Genomic DNA, 23,183 nt, shown 5'->3' with positions numbered 1-23,183 from the left:
TAGCTCTTAATGGGAATCTTAACTAGTTAAGATATATATATATACACGTGTGTGTGTGTTTGTATATAAATATATACATATATATTATACACATATTTGTTCTTGTTGCTGTCATTCAATAGCTAAGTCATATCCAACTCTTTGCAATATATATACATATCAATATATAAGCAATACATATATATATCAATAAATGGGCTTCATTGGTGGCTTAGTGGTGAAGAATCCACCTTCAATGCAGGAGACATGGGTTTGATCCCTGGGTCAGAAAGATCCCCTGGGGAAGGAAACGGCAACCTGCACAGTTTTCTTGCCTGGGAAATCCCATGGACAGAGGAGCTTGGCGGGTTACTATCCTTGGGGTCACAGAGAGTTGGAACAAGTGAGTGACTAAACCTCCACTGCCACACATATATACATATATATTTATATACAGGGAGAGAGGGTTCCTGACATATTGGTTCCCAATACATAAAGTAGAGGACACCTGAGTATGAATATCTCCTGGGCGTGACTATTGCTCAGTTTCTATCTTGAAAGTCTGTTTCCATAGGACAGGTAGCAGCCATAAGTATCCAGCTGCTGCTGCTACGTCACTTCAGTCGTGTCCGACACTGTGCAACCCCATAGAGGGCAGCCCACCAGGCTCCCCCTTCCCTGGGATTCTCCAGGCAAGAACACTGGAGTGGGTTGCCATTTCCTTCTCCAATGCATGAAAGTGAAAAGTGAAAGTGAAGTCACTCAGTTGTGTCCTACCCTCAGCGACCCCAGAGGCAAACATAAATACACATTTGTGTGGGCAAATGGAATTACAGCAGCTTTCCAAGTGCTTCTGCAGTGACCCTGCACAAAAAACATACCCATGCTTTGCATAAGTCACAATTCATATGGTGTCATTTCCTTTAAACTTCATTTTGCAAGAAATTCTGGAATGTTAGGTCTTACCTATTATCTTGCTTCGGCTGGTTAGGAGATGAAACAGTGGAACTGGGCTTTGGAGGTATCGGAGGGTGAACAGTTGGTTCCCTTTAGAACAGAAAACAGCAGTTCATTTCACCATGGAAACCAGGTGAATTTTAACATCTATTCACCAAATGCGTTTATTGTCTATGTGGAAATATCTCGTGCGTCTTACAAGCCTCCTGTATGAGCTACTGGAAAGGCTAGGATGTTTGGAGTTCTAAACTTTAAAGAAGTCAAATCTGTACATTACAGGAGACTTAATTTAATCAGATTTTTGGAAACCCTGTCCTCCCCAACTATAGCTTGAAACATTATGTGTACTTTAAACAGCTTAGTAATTTACTAGACTATCTCACTCAAGTTGTGATATTTTGGGTCAGCAGCACATGAACAGACTAAATGGTTCCTGGGCTAAATTAATATATAAGATTCTTTAGGAATTATGTCAACTATCAAGCTGCTATGGAAACAGCAAGAAAGGTTTTCAATTCCATAGACATTAAGATGAAGTTGATTTGAAGCTCTTAACTAAATCCACCTTAAACATTGACAGCACAGGCCAGTTTGATGCTGGCAGAGCTTATAAACACTGTCAGCCTAAACTTTCCAACAAAGCACCAAGACAGCCTCTGAAATGGCATGATTTGATTGCCCAGGAACTGAAGCAGGCAATTATGGGCATGTTTGGGATGGAGTCAGCCCTTTACTTGGGTTTCCCTGGTGGCTCAGTGGTAAAGAATCCACGTGCAATGCAGGAGATGCAGGAGACATGGGTTTGATCCCTGGGTTGGGAAAATCCCTTGGAAGAGGGCATGGTTATCCACTCCAGTATTCTTGCCTGGAGAATCCCATGTCCCACAGAGGAGCTTGGCAGACTACAGTCCATAGGGTCACAAACAGTCAGACACAACTGAAGTGATTTATCATGCACACACACAGCACTTTACCCAGGGCATGTCACTTCCCTACCCCCAAACTCCTACCCAAGTAGTTCGCCATAACCCTCGAGATAAATTCCATAGAAATACCCTGTGATCTCGACTCTGTACCTCTCTGGCTTCTGCAGTGCACTAGGGAGCATGTAGGCTCTGGAGTTGGGCTGCCTGAATTGCCAGCTGTGTGACAAGGGCCTAAATTATTCCATTTCCTCATTTGTAGTAACCTTTCCAACAGCACTGTGGGGGTGTTGTTGGGACTGAATGAAATCATGCTTTTATTTAACACACTTATTGGTAGCTTTCTATGCATGAAGCACTCTACAAAGTGGATAATTTCCCTGTTTCCAGAAGGTTTTCTATACACAAATAAATAAATGGCAGATGAAGAAAAGTACTAAGAAGAAAATAAAACAGTGAGAGAATATAGTGATGGTGTGGGAACACCTGCATGTGAGGTGAAATATAAGCCAAGACCTGAAGGAAGTAATAAACTGAACCATGAGGATGTTGGAGACAGAGTATCACCAACTTTGAGATGGCATCTAACACTTTTAACTGGATGAGACCACCCAGGAAGTCAGCCTAAGTAGAGAAGGAAGAGGGCCAAGGGTGGAACCCCTGATCCCAGCAATATTTAGACATCAAGAATATGGGGAAGAAATAGCAAAGGAATCTGAAGAGAAGCAGCCAAAGAGAAAAGAAGAGAAATACAAGGGTGTGGTGCCAGGAAGTCAAGTGAGACAAGTGTTTCCAGAAGGAGTAACTAGCCTTGCCAAATGCAAGACATTTGACAGGTCAAATAAAACTGGGGTGAAGAGTTACCATGGTGTTGGCAATATAGGGGTCATTGATAAACCTGACGAAGGCAGTTTTGATGGAGCAGTAGTGGAAAAAAAAAAATTTCTAGGAGTGGATCTCAAAGAAAATGGGAGGCGGAGGGATAGACGTAGAGATTTCTTTTGAGGCACTTTACAGTGAAGAGGGAAGAGAAAATTGGGAAGCTACCTGAAGGTTGGTAGGTCAATGAAGCGTATGAGAGTATGTAGATATGATGATGGAATGATCCAGGTAAGATGGCAAATTTGATGGTGCGGGAGAGTGAGCAGAAAATGCTTAGACATGGGAAGTAAGGAGACTGAGGGCACATGCAGGAAGGTTGGTCTTGGAAGCACAGAGACCGAGCTCATTGAATCCTCCCTTCAATCCCAGAGATAAGTATTCTACTTCTTCCTATTTTATAGATGAAAAGATGGAGGCACAGAAAGTGAAAATAAATACCCTGTGATGAAACAGCTGGTAAGGGGCAGAGTGCAAAATCCAAACCAAGAAGTCTGTCTCCATAAACCATCCCCCATGATGCTGCCTCTCAAGGACTCTTTGGGCAACACCAATGGCTCTGCTGAAGTCAGTGCTCATGGAACTAAAATAAGGCCAATAGCCATTGCTTTCTTTTGCCACGCTCAGTACTTCAGGGGCAGGAACAGATTGAACAGAGAGTGGATTTAAGGAAGCTTCTAATTCAGCCAATAGAGTGTAATAAAGACTGATGACAAGGGAGGAGAAGGGGCATGTGAGGAGGTGATTACAGTGAAGGACTGTGGGAGCTGAGATGGACACGGAGGGAAGTGAGGATGTGAGGGGAGAAGGGCTGTGGAAAGATGATAGAACCAATGGACTGGTGGTTGTGGGACTGGGAAACTTCTGGCCTCAGAGGACTGGAGGGACTGAACCAGAAAGTGTAGATAGAAAGTGAGTAGATGGAAAATGGAAGCCAGAAAAAGGAAAACTTTGAAGTTTTGAAGTGTATATGGTTTCTTCAGATCAGATCAGATCAGTCGCTCAGTCGTGTCCGACTCTTTGCAACCCCATGAATCGCAGCACGCCAGGCCTCCCTGTCCATCACCAACTCCCGGAGTTCACTCAGACTCACATCCATTGAGTCAGTGATACCATCCAGCCATCTCATCCTCTGTCGTCCCCTTGTCCTCCTGCCCCCAATCGCTCCCAGCATCAGAGTCTTTTTCAATGAGTCAACTCTTCGCATGAGGTGGCCAAAGTACTGGAGTTTCAGCTAGTCAACTCTTCGCATGAGGTGGCCAAAGTACTGGAGTTTCAGCTTTAGCATCAGTCCTTCCAAAGAAATCCCAGGGCTGACCTCCTTTAGAATGGACTGGTTGGATCTCCTTGCAGTCCAAGGGACTCTCAAGAGTCTTCTCCAACACCACAGTTCAAAAGCATCAACTCTTCGGCACTCAGCCTTCTTCACAGTCCAACTCTCATATCCATACATGACCACAGGAAAAACCATAGCCTTGACTAGACGAACCTTTGTTGGTAAAGTAATGTCTCTGCTTTTGAATATGCTATCTAGGTTGGTCATAACTTTCCTTCCAAGGAGTAAGTGTCTTTTAATTTCATGGCTGCAGTCACCATATTCAGTGATTTTGGAGCCCAGAAAAATAAAGTCTGACACTGTTTCCACTGTTTCCCCATCTATTTCCCATGAAGTGATGGGACCGGATGCCATGATCTTCGTTTTCTGAATGTTGAGCTTTAAGCCAACTTTTTCACTATTACAAGGGAAAAATCTGTGGGTGGCTGGGGTAGGGCAATGGACAAGATCATTGGAGAGGAGATCAAGAAAGTGAAAGTCTAGGATGGGAAGGATCCATTACACGAATTTGGGAAGCACCATGCATTATGAGGGCTTCCCTGATAGCTCAGTTGGTAAAGAATCCAACTGCAATGCAGAACATGCTGGTTCGGTTCCTGGGTTGGGAAGATCCACTGGAGAAGCGATAGGCTACCCACTCCAGTATTCTTGGGCTTCCCTTGTGGCTCAGCTGGTAAAGAATCCACCTGCAGTGTGGGAGTCCTGGGTTCGATCCTTGGGTTGGGAAGATCCCCTGGAGAAGGGAAAGGTTACCCACTCCAAGATTCTGGCCTAGAGAATTTCGAGGAGTATACAGTCCATGGGGTTACAAAGAGTCGGACACAACGGAGTGACTTTCACTTTCACTTTCAGGCATTACGATGGGAGGAGTGTGGGGAAACAGTGAGCCAAGTGCTGAAGTCCCCACAGAGTGAGGGTGAGTGACTCAGAGACCTTGAGATGACTTCAGGGAAGGAGAGATGCTCACAAGGGAATGGCTTCAAGGAGGACAGGGAGTTTTAGGGAGGAGGGAGAAATAGAAATTAGAAATAAGGAGCAAACAGGATCCCTCCTCTTCCTCCAGACCGCACAGTGCATGGGATTAGAAGAAAAGCAGCTGTCACTGGGAAGGAGGCTGGGGGAGCAGGGTTCTCTGGGAGAACCCACCAAGGAGGGGAGAGATCATTCAGTCAGAGACAAGACTGAAGAGGAATGAGTTTTGACGATAATGGATGACATATCCAGGAAGGTCTGTGGACCAGTTTGAGGGATTGGGATGGTTTGTAGGGCTGGGTCACAGAGAAGGCAATGGCACCTCACTCCAGTACTCTTGCCTGGAAAATTCCATGGATGGAGGAGCCTGGTAGGCTGCAGTCCATGGGGTCACAAAGAGTTGGACATGACTTCACTTTCACTTTCACTTTTCACATTCGTGCATTGGAGAAGGAAATGGCAACCCAGTCCAGTGTTCTTGCCTGGACAATCCAGGGAAAGGGGAGCCTGGTGGGCTGCCGTCTATGGGGTTGCACAGAGTCGGACACAACTAAAGTGACTTAGCAGCAGCAGTAGCAGGCCTGGGTCAGGTTCAGTGATGCATGGAGCTCTTCGGGGATGGTCCAAGTGATAAGAAATAATCTGACTGGGGTTCCCATAGGGATCCATGGCCACAGGGGTGGGGGACATGATAGAGTTAGTCCTGAAGCTTTTCTGGCCGAGTGTGGCAGTGAGTCCCTGAGTGAGAGACAGTGGAAGAGTAGACACAGAGCACAGTGGGTCTTCTGGTTCTTGTGTTGATGGCAGCTTTGAAGCCAGCGAGAGGGCAATGCAAAGCTTTAGAGCTCCACCTGGCTTAGTGTAAGGGTTGTGGCTGTGGTTGTTTTCATGCCATGTGAACCCAGTGCTGTAGAGGAGCCAAACCACTGGCACTTCCTAACCCCATCCCACCCCACACCACAGTCTCTCTGCTCTGGGGCGTACCTCCTGCTCCTTCCACCTGGAGAGCCCTCCTTGCCCTTCAGACTCTGGTTGAGGGAGTTACTGTGCGGAGTGGTACCCAGTGCTCTGGTGAACTCTTCTATGTCTCCCAGTAGTGCACCTTCTTCACAATACATACTGTGCTGGTCTGAATTGCACATAATTTTTTGTCTCCACCCTGGCTGGACCGAAAGTCTCTAAAAGGATAGTTGCACGCCAAGTACTAGGACTGTACACGATGTTGGTGCCCGATAAAGATGTGTTGGAAGAGAGAGTGATTGGCTGAATTTTTATTTGACATGAAGGAAAATGGGTACTGAACAGGAGTCTAAAGCTTTGAAAATCTGTTCAAGGTTACCTGTCCCATAGAAGTCCACTGTCCGTTGTTGACTCCACTACCAAGTACCTGGTGGCTCAGCTGGTAAAGAACCTACCTGCAATGCAGGAGACCTGGGTTCGATCCCTGGGTTGGGAAGATCTCCTGGAGAAGGGAAAGGCTACCTACTCCAATATTCTGACCTGAAGAACTCCATGGACTGTATAGTCAACAAGGTCGCAAAGTATCAGATACAACTGAGCGACTTTCACTTTCACTGAGTACCTGTTGGGCGCTGAGTGCTCAGATGAGTTATTGTGTAATATGATATGCCTGCAAAAAGTAATTTACAGGAAAACACTCTCCCCATTTTGACCTAATGTTAGATTTCACAATTAGATGTTCTTTTGTTTGTATTGATTGTCATCATCTTCTCTTCTCAAAACATATCCCTGTGTTGCAACAATGTAATGTCACTCAAATGATAATGTGTCTTTCATGCATCTGTGTTGATGAGCTGGTTATGTGCGTCTCTTCCAGGGACAGAGGAAAGGATAAGAAGTTGGTCAGCGCCAGGTATTAATGAGTCTACACAGAGCACTGGATATCTGAAAACAGGCAGGAGAGTAGTAACAAGATGGAAAGGAGGTTTACAAAAAGGGAGACAAGGGATGGTGCCCAACTTTGCTTATGCCAGAATCACAGTGATAAAAAGCTAAATTTCTTCCATGTAAAGTGGTGCTAAGTCACTTCAGTTGTGTCTGACTCTTTTGTAACCCCTGGACTGTAGCCCACCAGGCTCCTCTGTCCATGGGATTCTCCAGGCTAGAATGCTGGAGTGGGTTGCCATTTCCCCTCCAGGGGATCTTCCCAACCCAGAGATCGAACCCTTGTCTCTCATGTCTCCTGCATTGACAGGTGGGTTCTTTACCACTAGCCCCACCTGGGAAGCCATTAAGCCCTCAAAGAGGCCGGAAAGACTGCCTGGGTGTGTCTGAGAGGCAGAGATGAATCGAGAAGAAGATCTGGGTGTACAGGAAGGAGATGGTTTGGGGAAATAAAAGTCAGATGTGCATTTGTGAAGGCCAAGAAAAGCAGAGAAGCGAGAATAATGCATTTACACCCCTGCTGGCCTGGGTCAGGGCAAGGCCACGCTGACTTCAGTCCATCTCAGAGGAGCTTTTTGCATCTCCACAGTGACAGTCACAGATGACAGAACCCCGGCCCTGGGGGCAATCAGAGGCGTCATTCAAGCTGAGCCAGGAGCTTGAGGCCCTGCCAAGCGGGGGCTTTAGAATGCGAGAGTGAGGCAGGAAGCTGTGGCCTGGAATGTTTCAAAGAGACAAAAACAAGAGACATTCATGTGGAATGATCCTGTTTGAACACCACTTCGAGATGCGCTGTTTAAGCCTGGATCAGTTGACCCTGAATCTGCCTCTGTCTTTCCTTCCAGCCTGTAAGACCTTCCGCAGGGTTGATGATGTCACACTAGCTGCTATAATTGTAAAAAATAACTTCCGGGAATCAAAAGGCAGCTTTCCTGGGCAACATTTGAAAACCTGCAGATTGTAGCCCGAAGGCCAGAGCTAATAGAGATATCACTGTCAACCTGTATATGTTCCCTCATTTCCATAAGCTCCTGCAAATGTCACTTCTTGGCTCTGTTACTTGTGTTCCAGAATGACTTTGTGAAGAACGTTTCTATGACTCAACACAGGTCAGGGTTGAAAGAATAATTGACTCTTAAAAAACGGATGGTGAGTTTTGTTTTCACTTCGGATTATGCTTAGCTGTTGTAGCCTGCCAGTAGAATTCTTATCCCAACAATAGCAAAGGAAATGGAACTTACATTTTTGCATTTCAGTAACATGTCAACTTGTCCAAGTTGACATACTTCTCACATACTTTATTTAGTCCATATATCTATCCTGTGGAATATGTGTGTGTGTATATATATATGAATTATGTATAGAATTTACTTTTTTCACTGAGTCTCAAAAAAGGTAAGCAATTTGCCCTGGGTCACATTGATAGTAAGTGACTCAGCCAAGGTTCTAACCTCTCTTACTCATGTCTAATCCCATGCTTTCTCCTCTATATCAGGCATCCCTTTGGTCTGTGGCCTGTTAGGAACTGGGCTGCAGAGGAGGAGGTGAGTGGTGGGCTAGTGAGTGAAGCTTCATCTGTATTTACAGTTGCTCCCCACCACTCACGTTACTGCCTGAGCTTCACCTCCTGTCAGATCAGCAGAGACATAATAGATGTGATGCACTTGAATCATCCTGAAACCATCCCCCCTCCCTAGTCCATGGAAAGATTATCTTCCACAAAACCTGGTGCAAAAATGTTGGGGACTGCTGCGCTCTATTGTACTGCATTAAACCATTATCCTTCCAGGTATTTCCAATGAAAATATAATAACAGTAAGAGATCCTGCATTATTTGCTTGCCCAAAGGTATCAGTTCAAAAGCACTTATTCCACAACTGCCCTAGTTATTATGTTAGGACATATAACAAGCAAAGTTGGGCATTCAAGACTAGAAAAGGTGTGATGTGGTCCATGGTCTCAAAGAGCTTGCAGAATGCAAGGCATTCTAAAGATTCCAGAGAATAATCTTTCGATTATTTGTTCAAAAGCATGATTGCCCTAACAGTGTCTTACTTTCAGTGGCCAGGGACCATTTCAATGAACCACAACAAAGAGCATGGACTGAACAAAAATTTCAGAGACCTAGATTTTAGACTAGTTTTGCCACTGACTTCCAGTTTGATCATGGAAAGAACACTGATCCTCTCTGAAGAATCTGCTTCTTCATTTATAAAAGGATGAGACTGGCTCAGATCTGTGGCTGGCAAACCACTACATGACCATGAGAAGGCAGAATATTGCAAGGAATCTTCAATTCCACAGTAGTCATGAATACTACTTGCTATGCGCTAAGTACCCTGAATATTCATATGCTGCACTTTCCAAATGTACGAATATTCAGTTGTGGTTAATAACATTTAAATAGTATAATTTAATATAAGAGCACAAATAAACTTTAGCTTCCGGTGGACACAGAGGGATAGAAATTTTCAAGTATTGCTGAATCCATAGCAGCACATTCTGAATTAACTTTCTCCTAACAAATCCTGACTCAGGCTTATGTTTTAATTATTTTGAATAAATATAATTGGTATTCTAGGCATTCCAATACAATTTTAAAATCACTATACTTTGACATTTTACTGAGCATTTTAGACTCTTAGGTTTTGCAAAATGGCTTCCAGTTAATACAAGAAGATGTTTGTTGTGATAAAAATTAAATATAATGATTTAATTTAGGGTGACAGCAAACTTCATAGAAGGTTTGGTACCAATAGAGTTAAAAATGTTGCAGCATAATTAGAAAAGCTACATTTTACCATTTATAGTTACAGATGGAAAAATATAACTGTAGTGCAAGGTTGCCATAGCAACCCACTTCTCAATCAGAAATTTTTTTCCTCCTTCATATCTACCAATCAGCTAAGTGGAAGTGAAAACCACTGAAAGAGAAGATTGAAACAAATATGGATGAGAAATTATGAAAGTATGTAGCAAGCATTTCACAATATGGTGATTTCCTGCATGTGTTTCCACTACTTTAATTTTATCAGATATTATACAATTTATTTTCTGTCTTTGGAGATGATTGCAGAAAAAAACACATTGGGTTTTTTTTTTTTTTTTTTCTGGTGGTGCTGGTGGTTTGCCTCATTGTTTCTCCAGAATCACTATAATGGGTAACATTGTAAACATTCATATTGTTTAAGCAAGTGCTACCTAAATCTGGCTTCCACGAGGTTCTTAAATGAGCTTCATATGCCATCAAAGCACTGTATCTCTGCATCACCTAAATACAAAGGCATGCGCACTTCAATTTACCGTGAACAGAATACCAAGAGTTAAAGGTGGGTTCTAAAATCAGAAGCGACGTTAATATTAACTTCCTAGAAATGCTGCATCTGTACTTTATTGTGATTTGACTGAGCACTTCTCACGAATGGCACCTATCATCCACACCATTGGCTCAAGTCCTGGCGTATGTTATCATTCTTTTGAAGACTCAAAGATGAGAAAAAGTTTAAGAACTTGAGAAATTAAGATAGACACTAGTGATTGCTGACAAACTGCTTTGCGTCAGGCTTTCTGACAAATTTTAAAATGAAACACGTGGAAAAGGAAAAACTTTCACTGGCTCTGACCTTCTAATAATTTTCCATATTGATGACACATGTATTTCTATGTATTTCAGAATCTCGAATACATAGAGCTCAAATTACATTACACCAAAACATTAAAACAGAAGTGATATTCTGAAATAATGAAAGGGATTTGAACATGGGAAAGGGGGTAAACCAGTGATCACAGAGGAAGGAGAGACAGATCAGTATAATGAGGAACAAAGGTTGCAGAGCTAAAATTTGATTCAGTCCTGATTAAAATGAAAAGAAACTATAGGTTCTGATGGCAGTTGAAAAGAGGATTTCAGAGGAAATAATCTTGTTGACACAGGCTGACAGGCTTCCCTGGTAGCTCAGCTAGTAAAGAGTCCACATGTAGTGCAGGAGACCCCAGTGTGACTCCTCGGTTGGGAAGATCTCCTGGAGAAGGGATAGGCTACCCACTCCAGTATTCATGGCTTCGCTCGTGGATCAAATGGTAAAGAATCCGTCTGAATGCGGGAGACCTGGGTACAATCTCTGGGTTGGGAAGAACCCCTTGAGGACAGCTTGGCAACCTGCTCCAGCCAGTATTCTTGCCTGGGGAATCCCCATGGACAGAGGAGCCTGTCCTCTGACAAAGGCGGGCTACAGTTCATGGGGTCGCAAAGAGTTGGACATGACTGAGTGACTAAGCACAGCTCACACGGCACATACACGTTGGTCATTCAAAACCCTGTGCTAGAGTTTTCCCTTCTCAACAAGAGAAAAAAGAGATCAGAGAACATTTATATTCAAGGACTAAGGAGTTACCTTAGCAATCAGCTAGAAAGAGTTTTATTTAAGTTCAGAACTTTACCTGCTGTGTCTTACTACCATGAATTACAGCTTCTTTCTCTACTTGTTTTATCAGAAAGAGGGCAAGAGACTTTCAGAGATATTTGATTCTTAATTCCAAAATTTTGTTTGCTCACCAGATCTTAACCTTCTCATTGTAAGACTAATGTGTGTCATACATAAAATGATATTTGTTTTAAGAAATTGCTTTTTTCATTAGCTCTACTGTATAGTTATATTAGAAAATTTAACTTGCTCATTTAAAATCTAGTTGAATTCACCAACATGAGTTTGAGTAGGCTCCAGGAGTTGGTGATAGACAGGGAAGCCTGGCGTGCTGCAGTCCATGGGGTTGCAAAGAGTTGGACACAACTGAGCAACTGAACTGAACTGAATTCACCAACCTTATGTTAATTATATAGACAGAATGAGATGTAGATATATTTCTAGATGTAGCTATAGAAATATCAATGGCTGTAGACATAAACACAGACTTGTAGAGTTATAGGTACAGATATACATATAAATATAGAGAAAAGTGTGATATTATGGGTTCTTCTATAGATTAAAAAAAAAGCTTAAGACCACTTGGGTGCAGCTTACATCATGCCTGTAACAGATTTTAATCCAAACACAACACCAATACAAGTTGTCAATCCAAACACAACTAAGTTTGGTTCTTCCACACTACGTAAGTCAAGAAAGGGAAAACTGAGGAATGGGGTAGTCCATGGGGTTAAAGATCACAGAGAGGTTAGAGGGGAAAAACATTCAGGAAAATGACCTCTCCTTGTAATAACTGGGAATGGGTGTGTGGGAGAAAATGAAATCTCTTGGAAAGATTAGGTGATGGAAAAATGAAGGTTCACAAAATGAAGAACAGAAACGAGAGTGAGTGTTGGTATTAAGGGGAAATTCTTTTGCAGAAGAGGAGAAAGGGGAGAAAGGGAGATGGAGACCAGTGAATTAGTAAAGGTGGAAGGGAAATAAAGTTAGTACTGGCTATTAGCTAGTATTAAAAATCACAGTTCTCCCTTTTTATTTGTTCCTGACCTATTTCCATCTTCTTTTTGTTCTTCTGGGGACAAAGATCTCTTTTTGAAATCTTTGATTCCTTTCATCATTTAATAATTGCTTCTAGTTTTTGGCTTCTGGTGAAAAGGCTACTTCTCAGCCCCAAGAATGCACTGGTATTAAAGGTGAGAAACAGAAGCAGTACTTGGAGCTGTTCCAAAGAAAAGAGCTTTAGGAATCAAAGGCATTGCTATACTGCTATTATTCTCTCCTTTCCCTGAAAGCTTGGGATAACATTAGCTCTGATCCTCGAAGAGAAGTCGTTTGGTCTAGCCATTCTATTAATAATCTGTGACTTTAAGAAAGGAGTGGATATTTAAATTCATCAACCTTATCCAATAATCTTCTCTCTCCCTTAAATCTGGTGCTAGGCATCTGATCCAGAAATCAGAAATAGAAGCATTGTAACTAATTTTATCTATTTACCATGTAAATCACATCCAGCTATGCATAAATTGTAAGGGCATATAGCCAGGCAGTATCAGTTCTGTTCAAACAGATCCATAGCTGAATGTGCACTGAGCACATATGATGGTGGTGCAGGAATAGTCCTTTCGTATCTTTACACAGTTACATAACACATGCTTATTATGATGATAATTTACATGAACAATGGAATAACAGATAAAAGATAAAAATAAGTTATTTGGGAAATTCATAATGAATGTTTCTAAGTATCAGTTACTGTCTATCAAGACAAAATTGGATGGAATATACAGTAGTATCTTACAATAATATCTTGGGTAGTTCCATGAAAGGTACCACTCATGGAGAAATATCTAAACACAGCCCGAGGAGAAAGGAGGTTATAATTAGAGACACAATCCATATTTGGCAGTTCATATAATTGGAAACCACCCACAGGTTTAAAAAGATGAACAGGTTTAAAAAGAAAATATTTTAAGAGAAGGTTGGTATAATTCCAAGCTGTGATTTTTCAACAAGTCCAATAATTTTATACATATGTTATACACATATAATATAATACATATGTACACACACATATATACAGATGAAGCCACGGGTATGAAAGACAATTAGAGTTCTTTTTGTCTGTTAGTCAACTAAAGTTATTTATGTCCTTATAGATTCAAGTTAAATTATAAGACATTTATTTCCAAATATACCTATTATTTGGGAAATTAAAGACACATTAAAAGCCTGTTCAACAGATGAAAACTTTTGGAAATAAAACAGTCTCATATGAAACAAGGGCACTGCTTCATACCCTTTTTCCAAGTGTTGGATTGGGAAAATGAATCCCATTTAAACATGGAAATATTGGGTGAAGATATTCTAGAGGTTGATGACATGAAAATAATTTTGGATACCTAAACCAAAACCACCTTGGAGACCTATTTTTCTTCAAGTGCTAATGACAACATAGATTATTAGAGGCCTACACTGTGGCTATTGCACTGAAGTCTTGAGTGTAGGCTCTGTGTTTTGTTCCCTGATATCTCCCAAGATCCTAGAACAATATCTGGCATACAGTAATCACTTATTATTAAATATTTATTCAGTTAAATAGTTGTTGACATTCCCAGTATGGAAACGGTAGAGCCAGGTGTTCTCCACATGGGCTCTAATTTAGTTATAATTATTGCTCTCAACAGCAACAAAAAAGTACAAGCAAACACACACTACTCATCTGTCACTTTAAGTTCACCAAGAACTTGCCATACACATTCCCATCCTGACATCTGGGTTCATCAGAGCAAAACTGACTGTGCACGAGAGCCCACACTGGGCCCCACCTAGTGATGGGCCCTGTTCTCTCCCCTGCCCCCCTTATGGATCGAATGATGTCCTCTCCAAATTTGTTTGGAAAATGGGGACATTAGTAGACACAAGTAGGTAAGGCATGAGTCATGGACATAAGTAGCTGAGTCAGGATGAGATCATACCAGAGTTGGATGAGCCCCCATTCGATAGGCCTGGTGTCCTTATAAGAGGGGGAACTTTGGACACAGACAGGCACACAGGGTAAACACCATGTAAGGATGAAGGTGGAGATTGAAATGGCGCGACCCCATGGACTGTAGCCCGCCAGGCCCCTCTGTCCATGGAATTCTCCAGGCAAGAATACTGGAGTGGGTAGCCATTCCCTTCTAAAGGGGACCTTCCTGACCAAGGGATCGAACCTGGGTCTCCTGCATTGAGGGCAGATTCTTTACCATCTGAGCCACCAGGGAAGCCCTTATACAAACTCGGGAATACCAAAGATTGGTAGGAAAACACCGGAAGCCAGGAAAAAGGGTGGAATAGATCCCTTCTCACAACTCTCAGAAGGAACCCCGTCAACACCTTGCTCTTGGGCTTCCAGCCTCTGCAACTGTGAGACAATACATTTCTCTCATACCACCCACCTTTATGGTACTTTGCTACAGCAACCCTTAGCAAACTAAAAATACAGTCATTTACGCCTCAAAGCATGTCAGATTTCCTACCAGGCACACTTGTACCCTGACCTCACTTTCACTGGGCACTATCTTATTCAGAGCTCAGAGTTCACAAAATTGCCTCAGCTTTATTCCAAAGCATCCACAATTATATGTTGTCAATATCTAACACATTCTTCCATCATATTACATAGCAATTACCTCTGACATCTTTCTCTTACCTTCTGCTTGCTCCTGTGTTTGGGGTGGTGGTGTAACCTGGAGGAGGTGGTGGAAACCAGGACTGTCTGTTAAGAAATGACATCAGTTATAAGCATTGTGCTCCAAAGACCTGACCCCCCACCCGCATGTCTTCCAGGAAAAGCTGAAAATAAATTGACAGGTGAAAAGGAAATGAGATGACTTTCCTACAAGGTCTTAGAGATAAAATGAAAACTATTTACTTCCTGCCATAGGAAGTAACAGCCTATATTGCAGGCAATCTGCTCTCCCAAATAAATCCCTTTGCCCATTTCCTTTGACAGTAAACAATGTAGACACTTTTTAAAAAGAAATCTGCAGGAAATCTGGAAAATAATAATGTTGAATCTGTATGGTAGGTTCATGGGTGCTCATTATCAACACACCTCTCTGTTCGTCTGCATTTCTGAAACATTTCATAATAAAAATAACAACACTTATGTTCTACTCAAAATATGGTTTTAAAAATTCTGTATGACAGGAAATGCTGAAAGTAAGAATATTGAAAGTATAAATGAATGCCACAGCAATGCCAAGCTCAATTTTATATAGATGCATATATGAGCAACTAAGCACATACATTTATACATAAATGTACACACACACACACATATCCAATTAGAAAGATGCTTTCCCATTATTAAGACATCATTTTAATTGGTAGAGATAGCTAAGGACTCTGTCAAAAAGACTAAGTTATATATCAAAAATGATGTTCAGAGGAGAGTAAGATAGCCTGGAAAAGGAAGATCAAGGATAAGGACAGGAGAGTCCTTTAAATTCTCGAAGCTGGTCTATTCTCTGAGATTTCAGGACTGCGCTGATGGGATGGGAGTAAATCAAAGCCAATTTCAGCTCAATGCAACCCCCAAGAGCTTAGTCAAGGCACATCACAAAAGTGAGAGTCATGCTTCTGGCTGCAATGCTCCTGAATGATGCCTAGCCTATCAGAGGAAAGATTCTTGCCCTGGGTAGGAGATTGAACTAACTGACCTTAAATTTCCCTTTCAGTTTCTCCTAACGACAAAGAAAGGATCAGGGGAAGTGTGAAATTTGGATCCAAGAGAAGGATAATCTTATTTCCTGAGACTCTGTAGACACAATCAAAATTTCGTCTGCAGGAGAAAATAGAATCAGTCATTTCCCTCCAGGAGGATTTCAGGAGCAGCGTGGCAGTCAGCCAGCTCATCAGCAAGCACTGAACACCTGCCCTATACCAGGCAGAGTCCTGTGTGTGCGTGCGAAGTCGCTTCAGTCGTTTCTGACTCTTTGCAACCACATGGACTGTAGTCCGCCAGATTCCTCTGTCCATGGGGATTGTCCCAGGCAAAAATACTGGAGTGGGTTGCCATGCCCTTCTCCAGGGGATCTTCCCGACCCAGAGAGGAACCCATGTCTTTTGCGTCTCATGCATTGGCAGGCAGGTTCTTTACCTCTAGCACCATCTGGGAAGCCCAAGCATGGGCAGAGGAGCAAGCAAAGAAAATAAGAAAATATCAAAAGCAGTGAGGTTCACGAAAGCTTGTTTTCCATTCATGTCACGATTCACTGATACTATGTTCTCTTCAACATGCAAAAATCACTCCCACCATCCCATTCTGCTACATAAAGAAGATTCTACCACTGAAGATCTACCTCTTCCTCCATGCCTACTAGATAAATGGAAGTTAGCACAGGTGAAAGTGGAAGGCCGTACAGGGGAAGTTGAAGGAAGAGGTAATAAGCACACAAACAGAGACCGATGCCTCCAGATAGGACCCTTGACCCTGAATGTGGAGGAAGCCTGATCTACATAGCAGAGGAGGCCTCCAAGATGCAGACTGGTTTCTGGAGTCTAGTGACACTAGGCCACACTGCAGCTGTTGTGCAGGATAAGGCATTCTCTGTAGTAGGACTCTGTTAACATGCGTTACCTGAAGTAGCTTTACTATCTGAGTTCTAGCATCAAAACATTACCTAGCTATTCAAGACCCTAAGATGGCACATATGAAAACAAGATCAGATGTGTGGTTATCAGAGGCAGGCAGATTGAGGGAGATTGGAGGAAGGTGGCCAAAAGGTAAAAACTTACATTTTTTTATTTGTCCTTTAGACCAACTTATTTTATATCCATTCAAAACATCATCCAACAAAGGATAAAGAAGTTATAAGCTCTAGGGTTGTAATATATAACATGATGACTACAGTTACCATGATTGTATTATACATAGGAGTCCCTGGTGGCTCAGATGGTAAAGAGTCTGCCTGCAATGTGGGAGACCTGGGTTCTATCCCTGGGTCAGGAAGATTCCCTGGAGAAGGAAATGGCAACCCATTCCAGTATTCTTGCCTGGAAAATCCCATGGACAGAGGAGCCTGCCAGGTTTCAGTCCCTGGGGTTGCAAAGAGTCAGACACGAGTGAGCAACTTCTCTTTCATATCATTTCATTATACATAGAAAAGTAGTTAAGAGAGTAGATCTTAAGAGTTCTCATCAAAAGGAGAAATGTTTTTATTGACATAATGGATGTTCTGTGAGATGATGAATCTTGTGCATGCTACGTTGCTTCAATCATGTCCAACTCTTGGCAACCCTACGGACTGTGGCTCGCCAGGGTCCTCGGCCCATGGGATTCTCCAGACAAGAACACTGGAGTGGGTTGCCATGCCCTTCTTCAGGGATCTTCCCCACCCAGGGATCGAACCCATGTCTCTTATGTCTCCTGCATTGGCAGGAGGGCTCCTTACCACTAGCGCCACCTGGGAAGATATGATGGATGTTAATTAAACATACTGGGTGATCACCTCACCATATGTGTAAATCACACTATACATCTTAAGCTTACACAGCGATGTATGTCAATTATTTCTCAATAAAATTGAAGGAAAAGACAGCATTTTTGAAAAGGAGACTGGAGAGGAAAGGACTGAAGTGTGAAGGCAGCAGAAGGCAGTAGGCACCGGATCCCTGGGAAGGGGAGGAGGGAAGGAGGAGGAAGGGCAGAGAGCAAACTCTAGATGCGACCTGGGGGCCTTGGTGGATGATTTGGTTCAGACGTTAATAAAGATCAATCTGTGAGAGAACAGCAGGAAGAGGGGCGCCCAACAAGCCCATCCTACCTCTTTTTCTTCACAGGAGTAGTAGTGGAGGTGGAAGTGGGGGCGCTGGTGGCCTTTGCACTGGACAGACCTCCAGGTTGCCTGTTTTGTCACAAGAACAAGCAGTGAGCACATTGCTGAAACTTCATTTTATCCCACCTTTGAAAGGACTTACAATCTACTCCTAATCCCACCACAAAATGTTTCACTTGAGGATGAAAGAACAACAGAAAAAGTTCTTCCTAAGTTTACCCATTTTACAAATCACCTGGCTTCCATTCAAATAATTAAAACAGAAGGAATTGAATGGAGAAGTCATTCCTTATATGACATTCTGTGTCCGAAACCCAGACCAATCAATTTCGATGTGCTTTGATTCCACATCAAACGATTCCAACAAATATTTTAAAATCCTGTCTATGCTGTGACTCACAGAATTATATTACAATTTTTTTTATTAAATACATTAGCTTGTTTAAGAAAACATTTAAAAATCACACTGTTTTAAATCTGTGTGTGTGTTAGTTGCTCAGTCGTGTCTGACTATGTGTGACCCCGTGGACTGTAGCCCACTAAGCTTCTCTGTCCATGGAATTCTCCAAGCAAGAATACTGGAGTGGGTTTTCATTCCCTTCTCCAGGAGATCTTCCTGACCCAGGGATTGAACCCAGGTCTCCTGTATTGCAGGCAGGTTCTTTACTGTCTGAGCCACTAGGGAAGCCAAATCTCTATTTAGCATTTGTTAATATATGCAGACCCTGAAAAAATTGAAGTGACTCAGGCCTGTTTCAACTATTGGAGGGAAGTCCAGGGTGAAAATTACTTTTTTTGAAAATACAAATTTAAAAATCAACCAAGTTTTCAAAAATATATCTACTTTGCTTGTTTATAACCACCATTAGTACATTCCAGGGAAAATGCATTTTGTCTATACAGATTGTTAGCAAAGCCATGATTTCAAGACTCAGCTGAGCTGTAGATGTGATGGGTGTTTTGGGAGGCAAGCGTAATGTACAAGAATAAAGAGTTGCCATAGGAGTAGGAGAAAATTTTAAAGTTCTATGGGCAAAAAAGTAAAGAATCTAGACTTTTAAAAAGAAAATAAATAAAGAATGACTTAAGCTTCGGTGTTTGATTAGAGCAGAGGTTGGCAAACTTTTTGTGTTAAAGTCCACATAGAAAGTACTTTAAGTTTTGCTGACCACTTCAGTATTTCTATCAATACTATTTAACCTGTCAAAGCTGGCGGGGGCAGGCATGGCTGTGTTACAATGAAACCTTGGCCTAAAGACAATACACCTTGATTTTTTCTTGGACATATAGGACGAAATACACTTTATTCTTAAAATGTAAGATTAGTTAGAGAAGTACATACATCTTTGTCACTTCTGGTGGTTGAAACGTGGACACATTTCTGGTAAGAAAACAAGAAGGCAAAGTTTGAGCAGCAGCAAAGAATAAATTCTTGCATCAATTTGCAGTTGTCCATGAAGTTAGAGTTATTACTATTAAAAGTTAACATTAGTTGTGAGAAAGAAAAAGAAAGTATCAGTAGTTGAATACATTTGAAAAGTTGATCTCATGATTTTTCACCTTTTTGTGTATTAGATTCCAAAAAAAGGTTTTTTTCTTTAGAAATTTCATCTTTTAAGCCCAGTGTTTTTCTTTGATGGGTTCAATAATTTTTGTACACTAGGAATGTAAACTTTACATTTACATGTATTTCATAATACATCCTGTTGCCACCAGGATAATTTAAACAGATATAAATGTGGTAAGAATGATGGCCTGAAGAAATGAATTCTCTTCATTTTGAAGCCAGGAATAAGATTTTATTTTTCTTTAACCATGAGTAGGAGCCAAGTTTTTATGCCAAAATTATTTCTGTTTAAAAAATAGAGGATAAGGGTTTACAGAAAGATAATAAGTAGGACTGAAGAACTGTATGTAAGTAATGCTTAGAAAAATATTGTACTTGAACCTTTCCCCAAGTTAGTAGATACTGGTACCTATTGGTTAGTCGGTTATCCAGGGTATTGGCCTTATATGTTTTAGCAGCATCATTTCTGTTTGAAATCCTTTATAAAGAAATAAGACAAAAGTCTGGATCAACATTTAAGTTTTTAAACTCCTCTTAGACCCCTTTCAGGCTAGAATCACTTCTAGCCTGAATCAACATAACCTTTCTCTAGTGAAAACAATTGCTTTTCGGGTGTTACATTTTATAAAATTTTACAATTAAAAAAAAAAAAAACTATTATACTCACCACAAAATCTATTTATTGGGCCATTTTGACAGTTTGTAACTTTTAAAGTTTATGCTTTTCAGCTAGCCTTTCTGACTCACTGAGCATTTAATTCATTAACTATTTCCTTTTCATTGTTGTTTAATAATTTACCCAATGACAGTACTTTCTATGTCACTGAAAGGAATCAATGGAAGACTTAAGCAATTTAAACAAATGTTCTATGGCATCAGATCAGTTCAGTTCAGTTCATTTCAGTCACTCAGTCGTGTCCGACTCTGCGATCCCATGAATCGCAGCACACCAGGCCTCCCTGCCCATCACCAGCTCAGAGTTCGCTATGGTATAGACAAGGCTATATGTTTGTCAATCTCTTTGTTTTCCTTCTGAGCACACAGGAAGACTGCACATCCCAATCTTCAGTACACGTATATTGGGATCATGTGATTGAATTCTACAGCATGTGGACAGAAACATTATTCATGACTCCCAAACCACAATAAAACCTCTTGCACAATCCTCCATGCTCTTTCCTCCTCTTCTACTGTAGCTTTGGTGCTCACGTGTTGAAGATAGTAGAATTAAAACATGGAAAGAACCTAGGTCTCTGAGTCATTTCCTGGAGCAGAGATTTCCCCTAATTTTCCAGGCTATCACTTTGAACTCTGCTGAGAGCAAGCAATAATCTTCTATTGGGCTAAACCATGGAGATTTGGAGGCAGGGGAGAGAACTCGTCACAAAAATTGCTCTACCCTGGCAAATTTGTTTACACTGACTAACACATGGTGTTAATAGGTCCTGGGGACCATCAGAGGTTTAAAACACTCTAAACTCAGATCTCCATAGGAGAGTAGGTCTGGGAAAGGTGTGTTTGTCTGTCTTTTGGGTCAGAAGACAAATTAGGAATCCTGTAGCCTGCATGCCAGTGGTGGGATCTCACAACTGCAACCCCTAGAAAAGCACATCAGAAAGGAAAGCTCTTCCTGAGATGTGAGGCTGTCTTCTGGATTCTACAGGTTTGCACAAAACTGCAGTCCCATAGACTGCAGCCCACCAGGCTCCTCTGTACATGGGATTCTCCAGGCAAGAATACTGGAGTGGGTTGTCATTCCCTTCCCCACGTTGCACAAAACTAGGATGTGGAAAAATTAGGTTCTGGAAAACAAAAGGTTCGCAAGATTCTTCTGCTGATCTCATACTATGGGTCTACTATTAATATAATTTTCTCTAAACTGTTATCTTTATCATTTATGTTATCTAAAAAAAATAAGCCATGGAAATGAGCACATAGCATCTGTTTCTTTTTTAAAAATATTTATATATTTCTTTAGGCTGCATCGGGTCTAAGTTGCAGTACACAGGATCTTCATTGTGTCGAGCGAGAGCTTTCCTTGTAGTGGGTGGGCTTAGTAGTTTCCGTGAGCAGACTTGGCTGCAACCCCACATGTGAGACCTTAGGTCCCTGATCACAAATCGAACCCGTGGATCGCAAGGTGGATTCTTAACCACTGGACCACCAGGGAAGTCCCACCATCCACTTTACTACAGGGCTTTATATAAACTGTTCCTGGGAAGATGGATGATCACCTTGCCTTGCTCTAAAAACAAGTCATGGTGAAAAAATATGGCTTATTTTCCCAGCTTTAAAATGATTTCAGTTCCTAGATGTCATTGTGACATGTGTAACTAAAACACTTGATAACTAACACTAATACATGAAAACTCCCCAAGTCAACCCCACAGTTTCTGTTTATGGTGCATAATGCTGATACTTTGAATGTAAACTGGTAACTCTCGAATGCAAAAAGGGAGGAACACTGAATCATCCAGAGCTCCATATTCTCAACTGACTGTTCACAATCCAGGTATTAACTTGTACAGAATGAATCCGCATTTAAAACTCATGATGTGGAGAAGGAAATGGCAACCCACTCCAGTATTCTTGTCTGGGAAATCCCATGGACAGAGGAGCCTGGCAGGCTACAGTCCATGGGATTACAAAGAGTCAGATACAACTTAGCAACTAAACCACCACCATCCTCAAGGTATTAATCACTTTTACATTCACTTGTTTGTTTAAAAATCCTCTAGTAGATAACAAAGTTCATCTTCCTAATGACTTGTAGGGTTTCTACAGTGATTAACAAGGTTTGGGTTAAACAAATTAGTGTGTGTGGGGGGAGGGGCAATGGAATAAAACAGAATCGCTTGTTATGCTTCCTGAAGGACTGAGTGTCTGTTATATGAGAAAATATCATATGATGGTGATAATGATCTTTAATTGAAATTTTTTTTTAGAGATGTCATATATAAGGGGTCTAATGCTCAGAATACCACCATCGAAATCGAAGCTCATAGAGAATGTAAAAACAGAAGGCAAATAGGTTTGAGAATATTCTGGCATAAATTATTTTTAGTTAATGAGGAATGTAAACCTTCAGTGTATCTCTTAGACACTCTGGCGCTGCTGCTCACAGAAGGTGCTGGCTCTTCCATTTGATGTGCTGTCCCTCTGGTTCTAGATATCCCTTGTTAAAAGTGGGAAATAAGATGGAAAAATGTATCTGGATGGAAATGTCACTCTGTTGATTTGTAAATTATAAATGTTTACCTTTTAAAAATAATTTAAAGGTATAAACAAATGATTAGTATTAAAGTTGATACAGTAGCAAGAAAAGAAAAAAAAATAATGTGAGCCATCCTGTATTTTGGCTGTTGCTTTAATAAAGGATTTGCACAGACATGCAAAAAAAAAAAAAAAAAAAAAAACTCA

The 23,183-nt window shown here is 41.4% G+C and overlaps 1 protein-coding gene across 9 annotated transcripts in view; it reads right to left on the bottom strand.

Moving 5' to 3' along the window:
• Positions 1 to 23,183, bottom strand: part of SCEL (sciellin) — a 125,336-nt gene that overhangs the window by 69,872 nt on the left and 32,281 nt on the right. For 7 of the 9 annotated variants that reach the window (XM_061435161.1, XM_061435159.1, XM_061435158.1 and 4 more), the window contains exons 6-10: positions 20,173 to 20,241; positions 19,539 to 19,577; positions 18,185 to 18,265; positions 15,067 to 15,132; positions 946 to 1,026 (exon numbers count right to left, since the gene is read on the bottom strand). In XM_061435161.1, the coding sequence (XP_061291145.1) occupies positions 946 to 1,026; positions 15,067 to 15,132; positions 18,185 to 18,265; positions 19,539 to 19,577; positions 20,173 to 20,241 (336 nt within the window). The remainder of the gene's footprint in view (positions 1 to 945; positions 1,027 to 15,066; positions 15,133 to 18,184; positions 18,266 to 19,538; positions 19,578 to 20,172; positions 20,242 to 23,183) is intronic. The other 2 variants (XM_061435164.1, XM_061435165.1) reach the window with 1 other exon arrangement.

This window comes from Bos javanicus, chromosome 12, assembly GCF_032452875.1.
Source record: "Bos javanicus breed banteng chromosome 12, ARS-OSU_banteng_1.0, whole genome shotgun sequence".
Classification (NCBI taxonomy): Eukaryota; Metazoa; Chordata; class Mammalia; order Artiodactyla; family Bovidae; genus Bos; species Bos javanicus.
The sequence above is the reverse complement of the archived record's forward strand: the minus strand, read 5'-3'. Positions and strand labels throughout refer to the sequence as shown.